This window comes from Artemia franciscana, chromosome 11 (genome assembly GCF_032884065.1).
Source record: "Artemia franciscana chromosome 11, ASM3288406v1, whole genome shotgun sequence".
Taxonomy (NCBI): domain Eukaryota; kingdom Metazoa; phylum Arthropoda; class Branchiopoda; order Anostraca; family Artemiidae; genus Artemia; species Artemia franciscana.
The window spans coordinates 41,979,981-42,007,544 of record NC_088873.1 but is presented as its reverse complement, the minus strand read 5'-3'; the positions used below and the strand labels follow the sequence as shown (position 1 = coordinate 42,007,544).

Below are 27,564 nucleotides of genomic sequence, written 5' to 3'. Positions count from 1 at the left end.
CGTTTCTATTCATCGCTAAATTTCACTAGCAATTATAGGCAATAATTCTATTTGATTAGCTGAAACGCGTTTGGTCGTCAAAAATAATGGCGGTGCAAATACTCACCTAAAAACTTTCAAATATAAGATTACAATTTTTCAGATTGAAAACTCACAATTAAATCCAATTTATTATTTAAAATAAATGGGTAGCTATACTATTTTATTGAAAAAAGTGCTAACCTTGTCAACTGCTGTACATTCTATTTAAACAACATTAAACATTAGCATCTATTTTGAGGCGATATAACACACAAAGACAAAACTATGAAACTTTTTATTTAAACTTCAAATGAAACAGATAAAATATTGATAAACAAAAACATTAATGTAGGCAGCAAAACTGACTAGTTCAAAATAAAGATACAAAATGCCTTCAAAAAAAAGAAAAGAAAAAGCAGTTACATAAATAAATATTTTTAATCAAAATGTCTAAACCTTTCATAAACTCTATACATAGATCCTAAGGGAAGTAAAAGACTTTAGAAATAGTAATGTCCCATAACTACATAGCGCTGTGATGCTATGGCTGATAAGAATCGAATATATCTTCGTCCCTTTAAATCAGTATTTTGGATGGTCCAGATTGTAACATAAGCTTAAAAGGACCCTAAAAATTAAAATAATAAATTCAATTTTCGAAAAACAGAATTATTAAAAGTTTTTTGTTGTGTCCAAAAACATTTACGAGAGTAGACTAGTGAATATGCATACATTATTTTCCCTTGAAGTTCGAAAGATTAAATCTATAATACAAACCAGCTAGGCTAACCAGTAGGCTGAGTACGATTTTGACACTTCAGCAAGTTTTGGCGGCCTACCTAAGTCCCAAATACCACAAATTACAGGAAGCAGCAATGCGAGAAACGGAATATCCTAGCCAGAAAAATACGAAAAATTTGTTCAAAATGCATCTTAAATGCAATAAACACAAGCAAAGTAAAACTTAAAATCCAATATTCAAAGGAACAACCAGTTACAGGCATTCAAAGTAGATTCTGCGCTTTATACAAAAGTGCAATGTTAGAAGCAGATTATTTTCACAAGGAAAATCATAGAAAATTACGCACTTCAAATGCGGAAAACATGAGCAAAGACAACGAGATAAATATCTAGAAATATATCCACAAATAGTTAAAGGAAATACTGGGTATTATGAAGAACTACAATGTGAGGTACATCTTTGCAAGAAAAATACCGAAAATTTGTAGAAAAAAACTTTTTAAATGTGGAGAACACAAGAAAACTAAAACTTAAAATCAACTATTTTTTATATCAAAGATTATTCAATGAAATATTGTATAAATAAAGAAGAAACGTTTTGCTCATGACTGTGTCTTTTTACGTGTCTTTTTAGCCTAGCCTACAAGCAACATGAAAGGGTTACTAAAATATTATTAAGGCCATCCCAGTACTTATAGTTTTATGCAAACATAGAGTGGATAGAGCCACATCTGGAAACTTTGGGGACTGTAGATCAGACTTGTCGAAACACAAGGACATTGACCTCACGGAGAGGCAGCCCCTGAGATGACATTAGCAAAGATACTGGTACAGGCTTTATGAGGAGTTAAAGAGAATAACTTTCTTCTGAAAAAATCTTCAAACTATGTTGGTACTTCAAATCCATCTCAGTCTTACGGAAGAGAATCTAAAAAAAAGCTATTTTGCTATAAATAGCCAGAACTTTTTAAACACTTTTTCGCGTACTAATCAATGGTTTGCGTTGCGCAGGTACCGATCTCCTGATCCAATGCCTTTGGCCAGGAGTGCAATGCGTGGCTGGGGGCAAAATGTTCGACGCTTCCCGTGTTTTTCCCCAGATTTCTCTCACTCATATAGAGCTGGGTCGACTCTGGCTGAGCTTATAGAGTCCCACCATCGACCCCGTCCCAAATCCAAATAACCAGCGACACCAGGACTCGAACTCCTGACCTCAGGGTTTCAAATCTGGAGCGCTAACCGCTCGGCTAGGACGGCTTCAGTCAGAAGGCACGCTAAACATACCTCCAAGGATATACCCATAGCCCCTTGAGCGAGTGCTTATTAATCATTGAATCATTAGTGTCTCTAAGTATGAGCATTCAGTACTAAAGCAAGGCAGTGAATTTATGTAATTCCGAATGTATTAAACAAAACATATGCCCTGAAAAAGCTAAATAAATATTTACTATTGTATTTCTGAATTGAATTCGAGTGTATAGGCCAAGACATTTCAGTAGCTGCGGAAACACTTCATAAGCCCCCTGAGCCGTTCAAAACTCAGCTGTGAATATATCATCTTTCATTTCACGTTGGCTACGTTCTACTTTAAGATAGCCGAGTACAAATTAGTGTATGGCAATGAAGTTGGGGTCAAAACAAGGGATATTCCCAAGGGTCAAATACTCAAGCTGCTGTTTCTTTGGTAAAAAGTTCCAAATTTGAAGAACAATCAGGCGAAAGACGAAAAATTATGAAAATCTCGATTTCCAGGGGAGAGGAAATGACCCATCATTTTATGCGCAGTGTATTTGCAATTCAAAATATGGTTTTAGTTTCCTATTTAAATATGACACATAAATATGTAAATTTACAATACAGTTACCAATAATTAGCTCTAAACTTTACATTATAAACCTATATTGAATTCACTAACAAGCAAGCATCATCAACTCGTAGCACCTGAAGATCGAATCTCTTCCCTTAAACTATAAGTTTCAGCTTTCAATTTATAGAAATGTTCCTGCACTCTATCAGTAATAATCTTCCTTTTTACTATAACATCTGCATTCATTCTTCTTAAATCACTGAAGTTAATCAGTTCTCCTACATTGAAAACTACATTTTTACCGAATTTTAACCTATAAGGAGCTTGATTTGGCAGCACTTCTTCCATATCTGTATGAAACAAGGGTAGGACTAGAGGTTCTTCTTTACACTCCATTATCATTCTTCCAACGCCCCACTTCAGCCTGATGTGCTTCTTGTCTCCATTTACTTTTCCTTCAGGAAAAATATGAACCCAATCTCCTTCGTTCAAGCGGTCGATAGAATAGTCAATGCCTTCCTGGAAAAAAGCTAGTATAAACAAAAGACAACTTAACTTTTGTAAAAACGAAAAAACTGCTATTCTTCTAGCAGAATGGACAATTTTTTTTTAAAGTTTTTATTATCTTTATCGTGTCATGCTGGAAGATTAGGTTCAAATTATGAAGAGTTTGAATTTCAAATTTAGTTCAAAACAGAATTTGAATTTAGTTAAAATTATAAACTAGTAAAACGGATGATATGCCAAGAAACGTTCGTTCGACTAGAACATGAACAGGAACAATATTCAGAAGTAACAGCAGAATTACGATGCGGGATCACTAGATTTTGAAACTTCCTGAAAAGCAATTATTATCCATATTAATACACTTTGAGACGCAAAGAGAGAAGCAAGAAAGCAAGAGAAACGAAAAAAAGCAAATAATCAAGAGAAAAGAGCCAGCAAGACCAAAGAAGTTAAAGAAGCGCAGCCAAAAAAGCGGAGAATAGAAAAGTCTCTATATGAATGGAATATACACCCGGAAAGCCAGCATAAAGTGAAATGATACAACAAAATCCAAAAAGAATAAAAAGCACAACCTTAGCTATGGGATAGTTGAACAAACAATATTTCTCACAATCCTGCCGTGGACGTCAACTGTCTAAAAGATGCAATGAGTCCGTGTGACATATCTTGCATAAAAAGTCTTTTGCAGATGTCAGATATATGTCACATAGAGCCAAGGGAGATCGCTAGGTGGACTAGATAGTGAGCTAGACCGCTCAAAGCTGACCAGTAAGGAGCAATGTATTAAATAAGACTTAGCAAGATATGAACTGGATAAGAAGCTTTTGGGAATAATATACTAATACAAGAATAGGACGATCAAAGGTAAGAATCGATTACAAGAATCACCAAAAACTAGGAAAGAAAAAAAAAACGGAAAAAACATATGTCTCAAAACGTAACAAGAATAGTCTTCAAAAAATCAAAAAGTTTTACCTCAGTATGTACTAAAAGCTAAAAATTAATTTCCTGTTATCAGAAAAATTGAAACGCAAAATTAAAATCAAAAGCTTTAGGACTTGAAATAAAAGCTTGGGAGTTTGGGAGATTTTTCAAACTTAGATGAAAGTTTTTGACAGTTATGACATAGAAATTGTTTTAAAATAGTTCGAACCCTTGTTACGGACCAAGGTATGAACAAGCTGACACTGGACGAAATGAAACAACTTGAATCGGGGGGGGGGTAGAAATTACTATAAATATAGGTAAAAAAGCTATTTGTTACTTGACAAAGAATATTAAAATTATGTATTACAAAACCAACAGCGAACCAAAAATTATAGGCATGAACAGGGGACATATAACACAACCACTAACAATAATAATCCTTGCCACAGATTAGCTCAAAATTTAATTTTCAGTCCCTGGGGACAGTTTTATTGCCGTTGTACTGTAGCAATTAATTATTAAGGATGTATTGTTAGATTTCACTGTATTCTACATCTCCTTATATTCATAATTTCAAATTCCAAAATAATACTATAAGAGAGGCATTTATTAACAAACAATCAACAAATAATAATAAAAACAAGAGCTCATACATTATACACCCCCCCCCCCCTATAAGGCTCTCTGGCTGAGATTGCTGGAAAAAAACAAACAAAGGTTAAAATAATGAGAAAGAAAAACACTAAAGAATTAGCTAAAAACAATAGTGTTATTCTGGCAAAAAAACAACAATAGTAAATTAGATACAAACCTCAGACTCCGTTCTGAGGAGAACCTGCAAAGGTTTGTGTCGTCAGCGAGGGTAACTATAGTGTTTCGGCCAATTGAGAGAAATTTACTTTCGTGGCCCCAGAAAGAATCGGGGTAACATTGACGAAAACGAACTTTCAGAATTTTGTTCGCACTCGCAACAATAAAATCGTTAGCATAGTTAAGTTCAGAGCTGGCTCTAGAGCTGAGTTTTGCGGACACTAAACGTAACTTGAGACGACAAATGGAAAAGAGCATTCACTGAGGTAACTCTTCCGAACAACCAAACGCTAGTATTATCTCTTAAGTAGTCATGAGACACTTTAGAAAGTAAAATTTAATCAGACAATGAATCAAAAGCTTTCCGGACACCTAACAATATAGCAGCAGAAATCAGACCAGAATCAGTAACCGAATACAGAAAACTTTAAAAAGTAGGAGATAAAAGCTCAATTCTGTGCTCTGCAGGGAGGCCAAACTGAAAATTCTGCAAAAAATCATTGACCTATAAAAAAAAACAGAGACAGGAAAGGATAGCCTTTTCAAAAGGCGGGTATGTTGCACTGTTTTTTAATCGAATTCATCCAAAGATTTTGATCTGTACGACTAGAGGACCAAATCGAGACTTTCGACACTGCTTACCCTTCCAACCTCCAATTTTCTTTTAACAGAAATAGTGGTTGGGGTCATCTTAACTTTTAGCCTCGAATATTATAACTATAGCCCATACCTAATATCTACCTCTGGTAGTATTTGATCGAGATAATCCCTCGGATGGTGATGGTTTTGAACTCAGAAAGGCACGACTCGGAAATGTATACTGTAATGATTATTTTTAAACTTCTCCCAAAGGAATTTCACTATTGTAATCCCTCACTCGAAAGCTATTAAAATGACACTTTGCTTTGGCTTGACACAGGCCAAAGCCCAACGTGGTTTTTCAAAGTTGGAAAAAGTTTGGAAGAATAGGAAGATAAGTCTGCGAACCAAGATTAGAACATTGGAAACTACAGGGATGACTGTGGTCAAATATAGTTCTAAAACATGGGCACTCTGAAAAACGGATAATGATTTGATAGATGTTTTCCAGAGAAATGACCTACGAGAAGATCAATCAAATGAAAAGCTTCACCTATGTAGGTAGTATTATTAGTTAAGATGGTGGATAAAGTGAAGATGTTAAAAGAAGAATAGCAATGCCCTGGTTGTCTTGCCACAGTTGAAAAAGGTTTGGAAGAAAAGGGTGATATGTCTGCGAACCAAGATAAGAATATTGGAAGCTAAAGTGATGACAGTGATCAAATATGATTCTGAAGCATGGGCGCTCCAAGAAGTGGAGGAAGTTTTGCTTTGATGTTTTCCAGAGAAATTGCATACGGATTGTTTTGGGTGCCCGACTGACTAACAGTATTTCAAACAGTAGGCTGTGCAAAAAGAATGGGCCAATCCCGTCTTCTAGGGCCATAATGACAGAAAGTTTGAGATGGCTAGGACATGTTGTGTGAATGATGGATGAAAGATTGTCAATGATTGTCCTTTTCGGCCAACCGTCTAGGGCTAAATGAAAAGCAGAATGTCCTTGGGTGGTGAGGGAGGATGTTGTAAGGAAGGATTTAAGGAAAATGGAAACTTTCTGGAGGGTGTAAAGAGGGAAGGTTTGAATAGATTGAGATGGAGGAGGAGCGTGCGTAATTGTGTCTGCCTCAGACGGCCTGGTACTGCGGCGAGTTGTTAGTAGTAGTAATAGATCGATTTATATACATACCACTTAGAGGAAAATGCCTTTGGCTTTTTCTCAGCTGGAACCTACTAAAGAATGTACGACACCCAAACTGTTTTTGAAGCCATCACCATTGGCTTTTACTACTTAGTTAAACAAAGGTACTAGTTACCATTGATGAAATTAGATTTTTTATATTTGAGAAATTCTAATGTTCAAGTTCATTTATTTACAAAAAAAAGAATAAAAAATAGATCAATATCCAAACAAATTCTAGAGGGCTCATTAGCCCATTGACTGGGAAAAACTATATACAGACTCCATTCTATTATTCATAATCAAATGACTAAACTAACATAAAAAAAGAAAAATATTTATAATCAGTTCATATAAATCCAGTCAACCCTGTGTGCCTTTCAAGAAACAAAACAACTAAAAAAAACATTAGCACGAAAACTAGCGTCAACTACAAAAAAAATGAAACGGAAAAAGAGTAAATAAAATAAAACTACCCAAATTATCATTATTTAGAGCTACAAAAACTATAGAAGTCAGTTTAGGAGTTTTGGACGGAACCAAGAGCACAGGATTACCATATCCCGACAGAAACAGAGCTCCAGGCACTAACCACAACAACGACGAGACAAACCTCTGTTTAGACTGTTGGGGTAGAGGGCATTTCCGTGTTATCCACATTTCAATCCATATACAGGTTTGGAAGCAATTGAGTTCAGATTAGCCCACAACGGCTTAAATAAATAATTAGCTTCAAGGGATGAACAGAGTGCATGGTGGACTGAAAGACATTTGATAATTTTGCTAGAGATTATATAAAGGCGAGAATAAAGACGTAAGAGCAGACATCCATACAGGTGAGAAATACAAAAGAATGGACAAGAGAAAAATGTAAAATATGAAGCGTGGAAAAAAGAAAAACCGTCTCAATTCCCAACAGTTCCAGAACCTAAAACACTAAAACAATGAATTTTTTACGTTATAGTATGTAATAGTTTTCCAGTAATCAAATTATTATGTTTCCTTCCATTCTTATCCTTTTAAAAATCATTTCAAAAAATATTTCCAACTTAACTCCAAAGATATTAATATGTGATTCAAATGATAAATGTTCATCCAAAATAAGTCTTAGGAATCACACGTATTTATCACACGTATGTTGTCCACGTAGGTTGACAACATACATCAACTCTTGAAGAAGAAATGTGGGTTATTGAAGGATAACTTATGCTTACATGGGAAATATAAGAAGGTACGACTCATTTTCATTTAAAGCTAACAACTTATCATAAAAACCGTGTTTTTATTATTATCATTTACAGCTGCAGCGTGAGTGAGAGTACAGCTGCAGTGTGAGTGAGAGTACAGCTGCAGTGTCAGTGAGTGTGAGCTGCAGTACTTCGCCCAGTGCCATATGCGAATGCAATCGTTTCTTTATGTAATAAATGTTATTGTTGGCAGGGAACCAGTCGTAGAAAACTAGTTAAGGATTTTTTTTTCATTTTAAGTTCTAAATTTTACTTTGAACCCTTAAGAACTCTTTATGGCTCAAACTTGAACTTTGAACACATTTTTCGTGCATCCACGAAAAAAAAAAAACAGTTGGGAAGGCAATAATGTGTCTCACACCCTCGAACTAAGGTCTAACATATATGCGGAAAACTTAATTTTTAAAATTTTTCCTGGTATATATGATTTTGGAGGTTGCACCTTGTTAGCTGCCGTAAATGATCCCAACCCAAGCCGTGTTTTATTTAAGACTAAGATAGTTTCAGTTTGGGCTACCACTCCCGGTCTTGTTTCGCATAATTCTATTTTTGAGCCTTCGTTTTGTTTCGTGTCGGTACTGCCTTTGACAAACAAAACGCTGGAAAAGGGCTACTGGCAAAAGTTTTCAAAATCTAAGAATGCTTCTTATAGCTTTTTTAGGTGAGGTTACGTCAAAAAGTGCTTAAATTTGAATTTGCAATAGAAGCGATTATTTTATTCGTAAAGAGCATAAAAAAAGGCATCGAGCGGTATATTCACTTTATTAGTAAGTCAATAATATGAACTGTCATATATTTACCCATCTGGGAATGTTGAAAGTGAAGTCTGGCATTTTAGGATTTAAAAAGACACAAAGTACTGCAATTTGCTAGAGCCAAGGACATGCCTAACAGTAGGCACAGAAAAACAGTGCCATACACACATCTGGAAAAATACGTCCACCAGGTAAATATTTTCTGACACCATTTTTATGAAATAAGGGGTGAAACTACCTGGAACAGAAGGGGTGAAACAAGACCAAATAAAACGCGGCAGCAATATAACGGTGCAGAATGTTCATACGTTAGCTTTAAGATCATGGTAGGAGTTGCACCTGCGTGAGCCAAGGGTGGAGACATAAACCTACCTGATATACTCCGCCTCCGCGTATAATTGGCAAACATTTTCCAAGGGAAAAGAAATATGTGTGAAGGGGTGTTGTAAAACAGACGTCATGAGCAGCTGTCGACCATCTCATCACTTTTCTACTCCATAAATGGCGGAAAGGCAGAACACCTAAATTAAAATAGGAAAATATTGTAAGAATTGAACAAAAAGACAAAATAAAAGACAGGAAATATTTGACAAATACTGTCAAGGGAATTATAACAGCGTTAAGTGGATAAAACAAACGTCACGAGCAGCAATAGACCGTTTCATCAATTTCATATTCCATAAGCGCTTTTACTAAATGAAGGAAAAGCAGGACACCTAAAAATATGGAACAATACTTTAGGGAACTAACAAAAAAAGGACAATACAAATAATTACACAGTTTAAAAAATATTGACGAGAAGTTCAGTTCTAGAGAAAACAGCAGATACAAGTATTCAGATTAGTGTCCTCAAATTTCTATATATATATATATATATATATATATATATATATATATATATATATATATATATATATATATATATATATATATATATATATATATATATATATATATATATATATATATATATATATATATATATATATATATATATATATATATATACTAGCTGTTGAGTGCGAAGCGCCACCCCAACACCTAGTTGATGGGGGCGCTTCGCACCCCCCAAGCCCCCCGCGCGCGTAAGTCGTTACGCACCATATTAGTTACGCGCCATTGTAGTTGTGTCCCTGTGTCCCACCTGTGAATATATATATATATATATATATATATATATATATATATATATATATATATATATATATATATATATATATATATATATATATATATATATATATATATATATATATATATATATATATATATATATATATATATATATATATATATATATATATATATATATATATATATATATATATATATATATATATATATATATATTTATATGTATATGTATATATATATATATATATATACATATATATATATATATATATATATACATATATATATATATATATATATATATATATATATATATATATATATATATATATATATATATATATTTATATATATATATATATATATATATATATATATATATATATATATATATATATATATATATATATATATATATATATATATATGTTTTTAATTACGTAAAACTTGCGAATATACAACATTCTTCGCTGTCCCATTGTCTGTGCATATAAATAGATTGTCAGGTTTACTGACTCTTGAACATGCAACATATAATTGTCCGTGGGAAAAACAATCCATATTCAGGTCTATACCTCATTATTCTAATGATTGCCCTTGAGCTTTGTTGATGGTGATTGCTAATCGAACATTCCCTGTGTCCCCGTTGTCATTTATATATCCCCCTGTGCCCCCCGGCGTTCCCGTTGTAGTTGTGTCCCTGTGTCCCAGTCTGTAATTTCTCTTTGAGTGTCCCGGTCGTAATTTATATTCCCTGTGTCCCGATCGTCATTTGTGTCCCGGTGTCCCGGTCTGTAATTTCTCTTCGAACATTCCCTGTGTCCCGGTCGTCATTTATATATCCCCCCTGTGCCCCCGGCGTCCCCGTTGTAGTTGTGTCCCTGTGTCCCGGTCGTCATTTATACTCCCTGTGTCCCGGTCGTGATTTGTGTCCCGGTGTCCCAGTCTGTAATTTCTCTTTGAGAAATAGTATAGAATCGCCATGAGTAAAAAACGATCAGAATCGGCCGATACGTCAAAACCAATACAGAGAAACTGAGAAATACAGAAAATACCAATAAATACCGGCGAAACTTCAACAAATAAATCATCATAATACAAAAATATTAACAGTAATTGAACGAAAAATGTTCAAACTTCTACTTAAATATATTTAAACAGAAAAGAGAAAACAGGAAATTGGTTTGCTCATGAAAACGCTTACCAGCTCCATTCAGAGTGGCCAGAATGGCGCATTTACGCAATTTTGGCGCTTTTTTGAGGGGGAAAATCGTTCATTAGGCACATTTTCATTGTAAAAATGAAGCTTTTGGCGCATTTTTACTTTTATGGCGGCGCAACTTTAAACCAAGCAACTAGCAACACTGGTTCCATTTACAGCTATTGTATAGAAGGATTAAAACTTTTATTGTATTCAGTTGTCATGTCAATATGCAGTTCAGAAACGTGATTAACCGTGATCTATTTTGGTATGGTCTCTCTGCCATTCTTATGATAGAACACGTCATAACAAATAGTCTTTCGCGATTCAACTACAAAAGTAGAACAAAATCTTAATTTCAAATTCGTATCGGCTCTTAATCTAAATATTGAAAATAATAGTTATTTTATTTGCTACATTTTGAAAAATTACAGTGAATTTACTGCTTTAGCCACCAGAGTGGGTTTCTGTTCTTTGAAAATAAAATCCTTTTTCGTACTCAGATATCCTGAACATGTTTTCAGTATAAAAAGAAAAGATTCGTGTTGAGCTCATTGGTTAAATATAATTTTCCTTTCAGGAAAATGAGCGACATTCATTACAACTTACTTTCGATTTAATTTAATATAGAAAAGCATCAACTAAATTATTAATAGCCCCACTCCCCCCAAAAAGTTATTCCATACTCTTTCGCAATTATTTATTGCCTATTTATAAAGTTATTTATTATAAATACATTTATTTATTGCTAATTTATTGTCTTTGCCTTCTGGATTTCTTACTGTTCTATGAAACTGAAACATATTTATTACAGCCTGGTATCCTTAATACATTTTCGTAATGAAAAAAGGGTTCGTGTTGATTTCAGAAGTTAGTTGAAAACAACTTTCCAAGTTTCAAAAAGTTCTTTTTTTTAATCTTTTTTAGATGCACTATCATAGAACTATTTAGAGAAAAATAACTTGAAATAACAAAAATAGACTAAATCTACCGATGGTAATATTGATTATGAGTGTTTTAATGATAATTGCACAGATATTTTAATTCTACAGTAGGAACATAACAATAAACAATATAGAACATTTAAAACTTACCCCAGAGTCCAGGTTCGTCAAAGCAGCTGTCATGATTAGAAAATGTAATTAGAGGTCTTCCGTCTGTCCTTTCTAGAAGTTTTACCAGCCTGTCCTTATTAATCACAGTGGTTTTATTCAATACCGCTGAAATAAAAATCCAGATAGAAGCAATAACAATAATAATGCAATAGCTATAATCTGGAGTAGTTCTGATTTGACTCCAGGCTAGCATAACCTCACCTTACTTAAATAGGTCCTAGATTCTTCACGGAGGATATCTTTTTTCACTACTAATCTATGATATAAAATAAAACTTTTATCTCAAAATTCAGAAAATTATCTTCAGACTAAAAAAAAAATAACAAAATATCTTACGCTTCCATTTTCTGTCTTGTAAATTAAACATTTTTGAGTAGCATGAGAAAAAAAAACATTTTTTTTTATTCTTCAGTGCAACTGAAAACAACAGCTTTTTCTAGTTTGGGTTAAATAGTCTATATCTTAAAGCACACGTAATACTAAAAAAAAAAAAAAAAAAAAAAAAAAAAAAAAAAAAAAAAAAAAAAAAAAAAAAAAAAAAAAAAAAATCACTCATGGAATTTTATGCAAAGACCACACTCCTTTATCTTTAAGACCACGATACTTTAAACACATAGGCTAAGGATGAAGATCTTCCAGGGCCATTACTACTCCATGGAACGCCAAATCGACGTTTAAGTTGCTGGACCTTTTTTACTGGGACAAATAGCGACCAAGTGACTCAATCTTGCCGAGACAGGGATCGATCCTTGTCCCCGCACTACCAAGCAGAGCATCATTCCACTTTGCCAATCATGAGTGAAACATTCTTAACATACGACGTTAAGTTAAAGCGTTTCTTTCACAAATCAAAAACCCATAGACTTTACCAATTTACGTTTAAGAATAAAAATTGGTTATTTAAAGGTATACGCTGGAACTGTTTTGCAGAACTTATGCCTTTTTTGAAAAGCATGGACCACTGTGTACCCGAAGAAAATCTTTAAAGATGCTACAACTTTATTTGGAATGGTTTCCGAGGGAAAGCTAGGTAAATGGTTGACTTGCAAAATACTAGGTTCAAAATTTTTAACTATCGGGTTCATGATTTTTGTCATAAAAAATGTGCTTGAAGATCAATAAAGCCAGTTATATCTGTTGTTTATGATGGCTCAATTTTTCTAAGCAATATATAGCATTAAAAGCATTCATAGGAAAAAAGAAATACAAGATAGTGACACTTAAAGATTTGGTTTGTCTGTGGGCTGTTTTTTATTTATTAATTTTGAATTTTTTTTCAACTAAAAGTAAGGAGCAATATGAAGGGGGTTTCCCCCTCCTCAACCCTTCACTCTTCAGACTAAGGTTTTTTAGTACTTTAAAAAAATCTTCTTATTGTTCTTATTAAACGACCCTTGTATTTCAGGAGTCGTTATTAAGGAATTGGACGGAATTCAAACTTTAGCGTAAAGAGCAAGGTTTTGAGGACGGGGCAACCACCTTCATATACGCAATAACTTCTGTTTGTTTTAAGTTTTAATGTTGCTCCTTGCTTTTTGAGGGGGGCTAGTTCCCCTCCAGTTTGTGGGTCACTTCAAGGGCACTGTAATTTTCAATTTCCGTTCCAATGAGCCATGTCCCAATGTTCTAGGACCACTGGTTCGAAACGATTACCACCCGAGAAAAACAACAATATAACAAATAAACACGCATCCGTGGTTTTTCTTCTAGCAAAAATACTAAATTCCATATTTTGAAGATATGACCTTGATACCTCTACAGTAGAGTTTCTGATGTAATGAAATCTGATGGTGTAATTTCCTTCTCACACCATCCCTTCTCAACGCCCCGCTCTTTGCAGTAAAGTTTGACTGTTTCTCTCAAATCTACTTTTTAAAATAGCGAAAAACTTTACCGTAAAGAGCGGGGTGTTGAGGAAGGAACAGCCCCTTTCATATACGGAGTGATTTCTATTCGTTTTAAGTTTTAATGTCGCTCTTTACTTTCAATTAAAAAAATTGTTTTTTTATTTAATTTCTGAACGTTTTTGAAATAATGCGTGTTTTGATTTTGACTCTCCGCACATGAATACTTAGAACGAAATTTGCATTTTTTTTAGGGGGGGGATAAATGCCTTAGTTTTGATCGGACGATTTTGAGAAAAAAGGAGGGGGGAGGAGGCTTAGTTGCCCTTCAATCTTTTGGTTACTTAAAAAGGTAACTAGAACTTTTAATTCCTTGCGAACGTTTTTACTAATAAAAAATATACGTAACATCCGAATTAACTTTCATAACGAACTTTTATATTCGAATATTTTATTACGTATATGAGGGGGTTTGCCCCCTCTTTAATACCTTTCTCTTTACACTAAGCTTAAATTTTGCCCCAATTCTTCAAGAATGACCCCTGAATCACAAAGGCCGTAGAAGAAATAGTTGAAATTACTAAATATACTTTAGCGTAAAGAGCAGGTATTTAGAAGGATATAAGCCCCTCATACGCATAATAATTTCCTTTCGTTTTGTTTTAATGCTGCCGCTTCTTACTTTCAGTTGAAAAACTGTTTCATATTTATCTTTTCATTTTTTTTTTGTATAAATAATATTAGAAAATCCTGCGCCCCCTTCATGGAAATTCTCTCCTCCCATGACAAATTCCTCCATGGAAAGATCCTCCAGTTTAGCTCCCTCCCCTCAACCCCCCCCTGTCCAAGAAAAATTCCCCTGTTAACGTCGGTAGCCTACACTTCCCAATAACAATTACTATATGTCAACATTGGTCAAAGTTTGTAACTTGCAGCCCTCCCCCGGGGTCTGTAAGGGAGTAAGTCGTCCCCAAAGATATTGTTATTAGGTTTTTCGACTATGCTGAACATAACGGCTATCTCAGAATTTTGACCTGTTGACTCTTGGAAAAAAATGAGCGTGGGAGGGGGTCTAGGTGCCCTCCAATATTTTTTTCACTTAAAAAGGGCACTAGAACCTTTCATTTCCGTTAGAATGAGCCCTGTCATAACATTCTAGGACCACTGGGTCGATATAATCAGCCCTGAAAAAAAAAACAAAAAAAAACAACAAATAAACACGCACCCGTGATTGGTCTTCTGGCAAAAAATACGAAATTCCACATTTTTGTAGATAGGAGCTTGAAAATTCTATAGTAGGGTTCTCTGATGCGATGGTGTGATTTTCGTTAAGATTCTATCACTTTTAGGGGGTGTTTCCCCCTATTTTCCAAAATAAGGCACATTTTCTAAGGCTCGTCACTTGTGATGACAAAGACTAAATTTGATTAACTTGTATATTTAAAATCAGCATAAAAAACCGATTCTTTTGATGTATCTTTTACTATCAAAATTCCGTTTTTTAGAGTTTCGTTTACTATTGAGCCGGGTCGCTCCTTACCACGAATTGCAAAGCAGTTGATTGACCCTTATTGGAAGAAAACTTCGGTTAAAGAAAACTAAGTTAAATGCTTAAAGTGATACGGAACATGCCCTCTCTTCAAAAACTTATGAATTTTTATTAGGGTACTGCTGGAGCATAAAGTTTTTCTACTAGATAGATTTCTGCCAACAGGTAAAGGTCATATACGACATTGCGTCTTACTGACTTTACCAGCATCTGTAGATATTCCATCTTGATTATCTTAACTAAAGGAAAATAATTTACTATATAGTCTAATAAAAATTATGTTTTAAATTGTTATAATGTTTTAATGTTTAAGGAGCTTATTTTATGCATTACGGTAAACTTTAGTAGGTCATTAAAGCAAGATATTGCCATCAACATATTTAAGGCTTTATGGTGACTTTAATAGGTGAGGAATCTGTCAGCTGTCAAATTATGTATTTCAAATGCTCCTCATCAAGCTTGTCAGATATAATCAATCATACTCGTCAAACATCATACTTATCGATCATACTTGTCACATTTTAGCTCTTTTCATTCATTATGCATTCATATCGGAAGTGCAGCTGAAAAACCTCCCTGAAATTGTGCAACCAATAGCTTTGTTTTAACTAAGATTTAAATGAGAATGTTTCTCATTTTCCTGTTTGTACTAATTTCTTAACCTTCTTGCTCACCAGGAAGGGAATCTCCCTGTGTTAACGCACAAATTTTTAAATTTTAAAACAGAACACAAAACTAAAATATGATGACCCTTTCTCAGTGACGGTGAAAGGGTAACTGAATAAAAACACAAGTTTAGATGACATTTCACAATTTCATCTTACTTACATCACTCTTAAAGGATAATCGCTTTCCAGGTAGATTATTATCAGATATGTGTTTTGTGGGAAGTGTATTAAAATAGTCTAAGAAAAATCAAATAATCTCATACCTTGTGACGGCGTAGTGGATGACGCCAAGGTTTCCAATAAAATGTCTCCTGGTTCAATCCCACGTCTCGCAAGGAAATTTATTCTTGTAGAGTCATTGATAATTTTTTTTTGTTTTGAATCATTTTCTAATACCTGTTTCTGTTTCGCTTAAGAAGATAATTTTGCTATCCGTCGTAATTTTAGTGTTTTTTTTTTGTCTTTACCCTCATTTGTGATGGCTTTGTAGCAAAGAAATCTTTCACTAGTTTTTCCTTGCTCATTAAGGGAAAAGTATCCCGATAATGAATTTCAAAGAAATCTATCAGCTTAGAAGGTGTGTCTAGAGAATCGAATATTTCTTGTGGTATAAATAATGTCACCGTCCAAGACTTGTCTCTATTCGGCAAAGCAATCATCATGAACTGTCCACGCGACCAGATGTGAAGATGGCTTTCTCCCTCCTCAACCCCTCACTCTTCAGACTAAGGTTTTTTAGTACTTTAAAAAAATCTTCTTATTGTTCTTATTAAACGACCCTTGTATTTCAGGAGTCGTTATTAAGGAATTGGACAGAATTCAAACTTTAGCGTAAAGAGCAAGGTTTTGAGGAGGGGGCAACCACCTTCATATACGTAATAAGAGAAAGGTGTTGAGGAGGGGGCAACCACCTTCATATACGCAATAACTTTTGTTTGTTTTAAGTCTTAATGTTGCTCCTTGCTTTTTGAGGGGGGCTAGTTCCCCTCCAGTTTTTAGGTCACTTCAAGGGCACCGGAACATTCAATTTCCGTTCCAATGAGCCATGTCCCAATGTTCTAGGACCACTGGTTCGAAACGATTACTCCCTGGGAAAAACAACAAAATAACAAATAAACACGCATCCGTGGTTTTTCTTTTAGCAAAAATACTAAATTCCACATTTTGAAGATATGACCTTGATACCTCTACAGTAGAGTTTCTGATGTAATGAAATCTGATGGTGTAATTTCCTTCTCACACCATCCCTTCTCAACGCCCCGCTCTTTGCAGTAAAGTTTGACTGTTTCTCTCAAATCTACTTTTTAAAATAGCGAAAAACTTTAGTGTAAAGAGCGGGGTGTTGAGGAGGGAACAGCCTTTTTCATATACGGAGTAATTTCTGTTCGTTTTGAGTTTTAATGTCGCTCTTTACTTTCAGTTAAAAAAATTGTTTTGTTTTTTTTAATTTCTGAACGTTTTTGAATTAATGCGTGTTTTGATTTTGGCTCTCCGCACATGAATACTTAGAACAAAATTTGCATTCTTTTTGGGAGGGGTGCTAAATGGAGTGGGGGAGGAGGCTTAGTTGCCCTTCAATCTTTTGGTTACATAAAAAAGCAACTAGAACTTTTAATTCCTTACGAACGTTTTTGTTAATAAAAAATATATGTAACATCCGAATTAACTTTCATAACGTACTTTTATATTCGAATATTTTATTACGAATATGAGGGGGTTCGCCCCCTCTTTAATACCATTCTCTTGAAATTATATAGTTGAAATTACTAAAAATACTTTAGCGTAAAGAGCAGTATTTAGGAGGAGATGAGCCCCTCATATGCATAATAATTTCCGTTCGTTTTGTTTTAATGCTGCTCCTTATTTCAGATGAAAAACTTTTTCATATTTATCTTTTCATTTTTTGTTTTGTTTTAAATAATATTAGAAAATCCTGCGCCACCTTCATGGAAATTCTCTCCACCAATGACAAATTCCTCCATGGAAACATCCTCCCATGTAACTCCCTCCCTCAAACCCCTCCCTATCCAAGAAAAAATTTCCATGAAAACGTCAGTACACTTCCCAATAACCATTACTATATGTAAACACTGGTCAAAGTTTGTAACTTGCAGCCCCTCCCCCGGGGACAGTAAGGGAGTAAGTCGTTCCCAAAGATATAGTTGTTAGGTTTTTCGACTATGCTGAATAAAATGGTTATCTCAGAATTTTGACCCATTGACTTTAGGAAAAAAGAGCGTTGGGGGGGGTCTAAGTGCCCTCCAATATTTTTGTTCACTTAAAAAGGGCACTAGAAATTTTCATTTCCGTTAGAATGAGCCCTCTCAACAAACTTTTATATTCGTATATTTTATTACGTATATGAGCGGGTTTGCCCCCTCTTTAATACCTTTCTCTTTATACTAAGCTTAAATTTTGTCCCAATTCTTTAAGAATGACCCCTGAATCACAAAGGCCGTAGAAGAAATAGTTGAAATTACTAAAAAATAATTTAGCGTTAAGAGCAGGTATTTAGGAGGAGATGAGTCCCTCATATGCATAATAATTTCCGTTCGTTTTGTTTTAATGCTGCTCCTTACTTTTAGTAGAAAAACTTTTTCATATTTATCTTTTCATTTTTGTTTTGTTTTAAATAATATTAGAAAACCCTGCCCCCCCTTCGAGGAAATTCTCTCCTCCCATGACAAATCCCTCCATGGAAAGATCCTCCCATGTAGCTCCCTCCCCTCAAACCCCTTCCTATCCAAGAAAAAATTCCCCTGAAAACGTCTGTACACTTCCCAATAACCATTACTATATGTAAATACTGGTCAAAGTTTGTAACTTGTAGCCCCTCCCCCGGGGACTGTAAGGGAGTAAGATGTCCCCAAAGATATAGTTATTAGGTTTTTCGACTATGCTGAACAAAATGGCTATCTCAGAAATTTGACCCGTTGACTCTAGGAAAAAATGAGCGTGGCAGGGGGTCTAGGTGCCCTCCAATATTTTTGTTCACTTAAAAAGGGCACTAGAACTTTTCATTTCCGTTAGAATGAGCCCTCTCAACGAACTTTTATATTCGTATATTTTATTACGTATATGAGGGGGTTTGCCCCCTCTTTAATTCCTTTCTCTTTACGCTAAGCTTGAATTTGGTCCCAATTCTTTAAGAATGACCCCTGAATAACAAAGGCCATAGGAGAAATAGTTGAAATTACTAAAAATACTTTAGCGTAAAGAGCAGGTATTTAGGAGGAGAAGAGCCCCTCATATGCATAATAATGTCCGTTCGTTTTGTTTTAATGCTGCTCTTTACTTTCAGTTGAAAAACTTTTTCATATTTATCTTTTCATTTTTTTGTATAAATAATATTAGAAAATCCTGTGCCCCTTCATGGAAATTCTCTCCTCCCATGACAAATTCCTCCATGGAAAGATCCTCCCGTGTAACTCCCTCCCCTCAAACCCCTTCCTATCCAAGAAAAAATTCCCCTGAAAAGGTCTGTACACTTCCCAATAACCATGACTATATGTCAACACTGGTCAAAGTTTGTAACTTGCAGCCCAAAATTTGATAAAACTTATATATTTAAAATCAGCATAAAAAACCGATTCTTTTGATGTATCTTTTGCTATCAAAATTCCGTTTTTTAGAGTTTCGTTTACTATTGAGCCGGGTCGCTCCTTACCACGTATTGCAAATCAGTTGATTGACACTTATTGGAAGAAAACTTCGGTTAAAGAAAACTAAGTTAAATGCTTCAAGTGATACGGAACATGCCCTCTCTTCAAAAACTTATGAATTTTTATTAGGGTACTGCTGGAGCATAAAGTTTTTCTACTAGATAGTTTTCTGCCAACAGGTACAGGTCATATACGACATTGCGTCTTACTGACTTTACCAGCATCTGAAGATATTCCATCTTGATTATCTTAACTAAAGGAAAAGAATTTATTATATAGTCTAATAAAAATCATGTTTTAAATTGTTATAATGTTTTAATGTTTAAAGAGCTTATTTTACGCATTAAGGTAAACTTTAGTAATTCATTAAAGCAAGATATTGCCATCAACATATTTAAGGCTTTCTGGGGACTTTAATAGGTGAGGAATCTGTAAGCTGTCAAATTATGTATGTCAAATGCTCCTCATCAAGCTTGTCAGATATAATCAATCATACTCGTCAATCATCATACTTGTCGATCATATTTGTCACATTTTAGCTCTTTTCATTCAAAGTTATGCATTCATATCGGAAGTGCCGTTGAAAAAACTCTCTGAAATTGTGCAACCAATAGCTTTGTTTTAACTAAGATTGAAATGAGAATGTTTCTCATTTTCCTGTTTGTACTAATTTCTTAACCTTCTTGCTCACAAGGAAGAGAATCTCCCTGTTTTAACACAAAAATTTTAAAATTTTAAAACAAAACACAAAAATAAAATGTGATGACCCTTTCTCAGTGACGGTGAAAGGGTTACTGAATAAAAAACACAAGTTTAAATGACATTTCACAATTTCATCTTACTTACATCACTCTTAAAGAATAATCGCTTTCCAGGTAGATTATTATCAGATATGTGTTTTGTGGGAAGTGTATTAAAATAGTCTAAGAAAAATCAATTAATCTCATACCTTGTGACGGCGTAGTGGATGACGCCAAGGTTTCCAATTTATAGGTTTCCTGGTTCAATCCCGCGTCTCGCAAGGAAGTTGTATATCTAAAAATATTTGTGATAATTTTTATTTTGTTTTGAATGATTTTCTAATACTTGTTTCTGTCTGGCTTAAGAATATAATTTTGCTATCCGTCGTAATTTTAGTAATTTTTTTTCTTTACCTTTGACCGAAGATATAAGACGGGAGCAAATTAAACCTATTTAGCTAATCCACAGGAGCAGACAAACACATTTAGGGGGGAAAGAAATTGGTTAGGTTTTCGGCGGCTTTACTCCAGTGAAGTAAAGGTGTGTGTCTAAGTGAGAAGTGTTTTAAAGCCTGCGTCACCCTCCTTATTTGCAGATTTCACAAAAAGTGACACGCCTTCTTATTAAGTCTACTTCCGGGTGCACATTGACAGAAACACCTTTTGTGTTCAGTAGTGGGTGCAGATTGTGCAATCTTAGTGAGTCTTACTGCTTTTAGAGCGGTCGTTTTTCCAATCTTTTCTCATTCCTTATCTTTGGCTTGCTATTTGAGTTTGATTAAATATAAATAAAGAAAGTATTCACCAAGAAGTGGGAAATTCATGATTTTGAATGAGGGGAGATTATGAATGAGGGAACCTTTTGCGATATAAGCTTTACTTCATAGGTTTAATTATGTGCTATTATTAGTATTATTTTTTTTGGATTATTGCATTATTGTTTATCGCATTATTATTCATGTATATTGGAATGTGATTTATTTCAAGATTTACCCAAATGAAAGCTGAAAGACACTGATCTAACCCTTCGTTCCCACAGTCTGCGGATTGCGAAAAAATGTTGCGAGTTACTGATTCGGCAAAGATTTTTTTGTGTAATTTTGCGGAAAAAACGCGAATCGCATTCTTTGGCATATTTAAAAACTTGCAGAAAACTCATGCGGATTATAAAGATGGAAAATGTAGAAAAATAAATAATTGTAATTAGATTTCAAAATTACTGATCAACAAAAGTCACAAAAATCACCACAATAAGATAAGATTCAACGAGTCAAGGCGTGGCGACAAGCTACCAGGGAGACTGGACTGTCAGGTCAGCAAATGACTGGAATGTCGGAAAAATATTTGCAATAGCAGCTGTATGGGGGGGGATAGAATCATCCTAAGATTTTCTAGCTTGTTCACCTTGCACTTATTCTGCATGTAGTTTTACCGCATTCAAAATGGGTTTCTCTGGAAAAAATTCAGCGATCTTCTCGTATTGAGATCGCGGTTATCGTGCTCCGTTTGCCCGCAATCCACCGCATGTGGGGACGAAAGGTAAGTAAAGTATTTAATCGATCGATTGTATGACAATATATGTTTTGGAATAAAACAATTTACCAAGAGATTATGGAAATAAGAGGAACTTACTTTAACAGATATCGTTGGTGATATGGGAAAAGTATCCCGATAGTGAATTTCAAAGAAATCTATCAGCTTAGAAGGTGTATCTAGAGAATCGAATATTTCTTGTGGTATAAGTATACCACAATCTATGTGGTTTTATTATCTTTTTCTTTCACTCTCTTGTGAAATTAAATAAAAAAAATTGGTTTTTTTAGCTGAAAGTAAGGAGCGACATTAAAACTTAAAACGAACAGAAAATTGGGACAAATGGGGACAACCCATTTTATATTCGGAGTAATTTCTGTTCGTTTTAAGTTTTAATGTCGCTCCTTACTTTCAGCTAAAAAAATTAGTTTTTTTTATTTAATTTCTGAACGTTTTTGAATTAATGCATGTTTGGTTTTGGCTCTCCGCGCATAAATTATTGAAATGAAATTAGTATATTAATTTTTTTTTGGCTAAATGGCTTTCTCTTAGTTTTGATCAGACGATTTTGAGAAATAAGGGGTGGGGAAGGAGGCCTAGCTGCCCTCCAATTTTTCGGTTACTTAAAAAGGCTACTAGAGCTTTTAATATTCAACGAACGTTTTTATTAGTAAAAAATATTCGTAACTTAAGAATTAACTTACGTAACAAACTTTTATATTCTTATATTTTCATTATGTGTACGAGGGGGTTTGTACCCTCGTTAATACCTCGCTCTTTACACTAAATCGTAAGTTTTGTCCCAATTCTTTAAGAATGACCCCTGAATCAAAAAGGCCATAGAATAAATAGTTGAAATCACTAAAAATATTTTAGCATAAAGAGCGAGGTATTTATCTCCTCCTAAATACCTCGCTCTTTATGCTAAAGTATTTTTAGAACCCCTCATATGCGTAATAATCTCTGTTCGTTTTAAATTTCAATGCTATTCCTTACTTTCATTTGAAAAAACGTTTTCATGTTTATTTTTTCATTGTTTTTTTTTTTTATAGTAATGCTAGAAAATCCTGCGCCCTTTTCATTGAATTTTTCATCCCCCATGACATATTCCTCAAAGGAAAGATCGTCCCACAAAGCCCTCTCCCATCAACCCCACCCCCCAAACCAAAAAATCCCCATGAAAACGTCTGTACACTTCCCAATAACCATCACTATATGTAAACACTGGTCAAAGTTTGTAACTTGCAGCCCCTCCCTCAGGGATTGTGGGGGAGTAATTCATTCCCAAAGACATAGTTATTATGGTTTTCGACTATGTTGAACAAAATGGCTATCTTAAAATTCTAATCTGTTGACTTTTGGAAAAAAATGAGCATGGGAGGGGGCCTATTTGCCCTCCAATTTTTTTGGTCACTTAAAAAGGGCACTATAACTTTTCATTTCCGTTAGAATGAGCCCTCTCGCGACATTCTAGGACCACTTGGTCGATAAGAAGACCCCTGGAAAAAAAACAAATAAACACGCACCCGTGATTTGTCTTCTGGCAAAAAATACAAAATTCCAAATTTTTTAGATAGGAGCTTGAAAATTTTGCTATAGAGTTCTCTGATATACTGAATGCGATAGTGTGATTTTCGTTAAGATTCTATGACTTTTAGGGGATGTTTCCCCCTTTTTTCCAAAATAGGGCAAATTTTCTCAGGCTCGTAACTTTTGATGACAAAGACTAAATTAATTAAAACTTATATATTTAGAATCAGCGTAAAAATTCGATTCTTTTGATGTATCTTTTAGCATCAAAATTCCGTTTTTAGAGTTTCGTTTACTATTGAGCCGGGTCGCCCCTTACTACAGTTCCTTACCACGAACTGTTTGAAAAGAAAATAATTCGGTATTTCGGGGCTTCTGACATTATTACTCCTTTGCGGAAGTTAGGCTCAAAATTGAAAAAGGATTATATTTTTTTCTCTGGGCCCCTTCCACCTCTTAGTTCGTTTATTTTCTCGTTAGTTTTCACCTGTTTTCGCTTTATAGTTGTGTTATCTCTTAGCAGTTCTTTCGTTAGTTGGGTTATGGTTGTGGTATATATGTTTTATCGCTCGTATAGTTGTGTTATTTTCAAATTATACTCCATAATAGAGAGGCTCCGAACACCCAGCATTGTATATTAAGCTCTTAATTTGACGTTTTTTTTCTAACGTGACCAGATTCGTCCTGCGCCCTTTTCATTGAATTTTTTCCCCCATGGCATATTTTTCCGAGGAAAGATCCTCCCACATAGCCCCCTCCCTCAACCCTACCCCCAAAACCCAAAAGATCCCCCTGAAAACGTCTGTACACTTCCCAATAACCATTATTATATGTAAACACTGGTTGAAGTTTGTAACTTGCAACCCCTCCCCCAGGGACTGTGGGGGAGTAAGTCATCCCCAAAAACATAGTTATTATGATTTTCGACTATGCTAAACAAAATGGCTATCTCAAAATTTTGATCCGTTGACTTTGGGAAAAAAATGAGCGTGGGAGGGGGCCTAGATGCCCTCCAATTTTTTTGGTCACTTAAAAAGGGCACTAGAACTTTTCATTTCTGTTAGAATGAGCCCTCTTGCGAAATTCTAGGACCACTTGGTTGATACGATGACCCCTGGGAAAAAAAAAACAAAAAAAAAAAAACAAATAAACACGCACCCGTGATTTGTCTTCTGGTAGAAAATGCAAAATTCCACATTTTTGTAGATAGGAGCTTGAAACTTCTACAGCAGTGTTCTCTGATACGCTGAATCTGATGGTGTCATTTTCGTTAAGATCCTACGACTTTTAGGGGGTGTTTCCCCCTATTATCCTAAATAAGGCAAATTTTCTCAGGCTCGTAACTTTTGATGGCTAAAACTAAACTTGATGAAACTTACATATTTAAAATCAGCATTAAAATGCGATTCTTTTGATGTAGCTATTGATATCAAAATTCAATTTTATAGAGTTTTGTATTTTTAATTTGAAATGCTTTGACTTTTTTTTCTTTTTTTTACGTCGTATATTGGTCAATATATTTTGTAATAGTTGCTGAAATACAGCCTTAAAAAAAGAAACAATTAGACACATTAATAAGTAAAATTTTCAGGGCGAGCAGGTCGTAGTCTTGCAGTTCTTCCTTCCTCTCTTTTTTTTTCTCTCTCTCTCAGTCTGGTACAACCCAAAATCAGACAACTATTTTGGCAGGTAGAGGTATATGATTTTACTTTTCTACACGAATATCATTAACATAACCTTTTTAAACCTTTTTTTTTGCATTAAAATACAAAATCTGGTCACTTTCTTATTTTCTGCTAAAGTACTTAAAGCTTAAGTACTTTGTTAGGCTTTTTTGCTGTTTTAATGAAGGAAAATAAAAGGAAGTTATATTTCAATAGGCTCGTTGCAATACTTTCTTATTACGCCAGAAGAACGTATTTAGTTTGTTTTTTTTTTTAATTGCCTTTTTATATAGTTGATTGAGTCTCAGCAACGTCAAAAAGTCAATTGGACTTATTATTGATTAAAGGATAGGAACTTTCTTGCTTAGAGAAAATTGAAAATTTAATGCGATTTTGCAATTATTTAAAATCTAGTTTTGAGGGGGGTTTAAATTAATTAGAAAATGGATATATAGCTTAAGTTCGTAGTAATAGTTTTTATTAAATTTGTAGTTACGTTAGGTATGCGATGCATATTAAATAGGTTTTTACTTTAACGAAAGATTTGTTTTTCTTTAATAAAATAGTAATATGGTTTTATAATATATGCTCGACAATCCTCTAGAAGTTAGTTCCTGGAAAACTAAGAACTTACTTTTCTTAAGCTTCCTTACACTACTTTACTTTTCCTTTTATAAAATACTTTCGAAATTACCGTCCTGCCCAGCACCAGTGGATCTTGGAGTCGCTTTCGACTGCCACTTTGTTCTGTCAGCTGGAGCTTCCTCAGCGATTCTCATCCAGTCTGTCCCATCTCCGACCTTTGCCTCTGGAAGTCATCCCATGGCTCTAGCCCTCTTTGAATTTTTGCCAAAGAGTATTCCCCTGTTCTCCTTGTCATCATCTTCAGATGAAGTCACAGATGAGGACGTATTGACATCCTGTATCTTTGGTGGGATGCAATGCGCTGCTAAGAAGCTTCAGGTGATGTCAACGAAGAACAGTCAGCATATTATCTTAATCACTATATCCGAATCAGTTGCTCTTAAAAACTCTTATCCCATGTGGTCAATTATTTTACAATAAGATCATCATCACATCTTTGCAGTTTAAACTCTTCACTCACCTTCGTTCCGTGAATGTTGAACGCAAACTGTTTTATATGTCTTAGGTATTGTTTCTTAACCTGGAGGCTGAAGCCCGTGGTTGGGGGTTGGTGGGGGATAAAATAGAATCCTCTTCAACACCCGGTGTTCCAATTTAATACCCAAATCAATTCTTAAGATTCGCTCTTTTGAAAATTTAACTGCAGATATCGTCTTTTGTTAGCTCTAATTTTCTCTCAAATTTTAGAAGACTTAACCTTACTATTACCGGTATAAAAATAGTTACGGTGGTAGTAGGAAAAGTAGTAGAAGCGTTAATGTCGTATTAGTAGTAGTACCCTTTCATGATACCACGGAAATTTCACCTTAGCACGTTTCAATTTCACCTTGATGCCCTTCTCATCTTAATGCTCTAAGCCTTACAAGTTGTTGCAGTTGGAGTAGTTTAGTAGCAGTAGTAGTATTAGTAAATTTAGCAATGGTAGCAGTGTTAGTAGTAACATGCATATATTACCTTTTTGTTGATTGAACTTCCCCTTTAAGTGTTCTCTGAAATTTCCAACTTAATATCCAAATCCATTCTTGAGATACGCTTTTTTAACAATCTGCATGCACATAGCGTGTTTTGATCAAGTTTAAACTTTCCCTCAATGTCCTGTTAAATTTTCAAATTCAAACGCTTAGTTTTAATTACGCTGATATTGTAGTAGTGGTGGTAATATTAGGAAGAGCAGTAGCAGTAATAGCGTATTATAATTAGTAGTAGTAACAGTAGCAGCAGCAGTAGTATTAAGTGTAGTAGAAGCATGCATATTTTACCTCTTGGTAATGTGAATGTCCCACTCATGATACCCCTGAAGTTTCCTCTTCATATGACAATCCATTCTAAAAATATTGCTGATACGCCCATATCAGCCATCTGAATGGACATAATAACCTTTGATTTAGTTCAACGTTTCTCCTCAGAGTTTCCTCAAATGTTTATTTCCATATCCTTGGCCCTGGAAGTACCCGCTAAAGAAGTAGTAGTTTTAGTGATAGTAGTTACAGTAGTAGTAGTAGTTAGCAGTGGAGGCCCTATTTGTCCAAGTATACAATATCCCTTCGAATCCGATGCCAGCCCTTTTTTAAGCCATTGGATATTTGGTAGAGTTTCTTCAAAATTTTTTCTTCGAAATTGTTTAATTCTTCAAGACGCTAATCAAGTGAAGAACCCTCCGGATATAAGAAAATTGATCTTGGTACCCCGTCAAGATGTTACTCCAATT

At 34.6% G+C, this 27,564-nt stretch overlaps 1 protein-coding gene across 1 annotated transcript; it reads right to left on the bottom strand.

Moving 5' to 3' along the window:
* Positions 1-209: 209 nt before the first annotated feature.
* On the bottom strand, positions 210-25,990 carry LOC136032631 (tafazzin-like). The gene is made up of 6 exons (XM_065712903.1): positions 25,906-25,990; positions 25,047-25,092; positions 20,694-20,779; positions 12,001-12,126; positions 8,944-9,092; positions 210-3,088 (listed from the first exon to the last, which is right to left on the bottom strand). Exons 1-6 carry the CDS (start codon positions 25,988-25,990, stop codon positions 2,690-2,692), a joined length of 891 nt encoding a protein of 296 aa, XP_065568975.1. The 3' UTR covers positions 210-2,689.
* Between the last annotated feature and the right edge of the window lie 1,574 nt (positions 25,991-27,564).

Excerpts from the sequence above, each read along its gene's own strand:
- LOC136032631 (XM_065712903.1), bottom strand. The coding sequence starts at position 25,990 with ATGAGAATCGCTGAGGAAGCTCCAGCTGACAGAACAAAGTGGCAGTCG. Across the intron at positions 12,127-20,693 it reads ATCCACTACGCCGTCACAAG|CGGTATTGAATAAAACCACT; the intron begins GTATGAGATTAA and ends TTTTTATTTCAG. Across the intron at positions 3,089-8,943 it reads GCGGAGGCGGAGTATATCAG|GAAGGCATTGACTATTCTAT; the intron begins GTAGGTTTATGT and ends GCTTTTTTCCAG.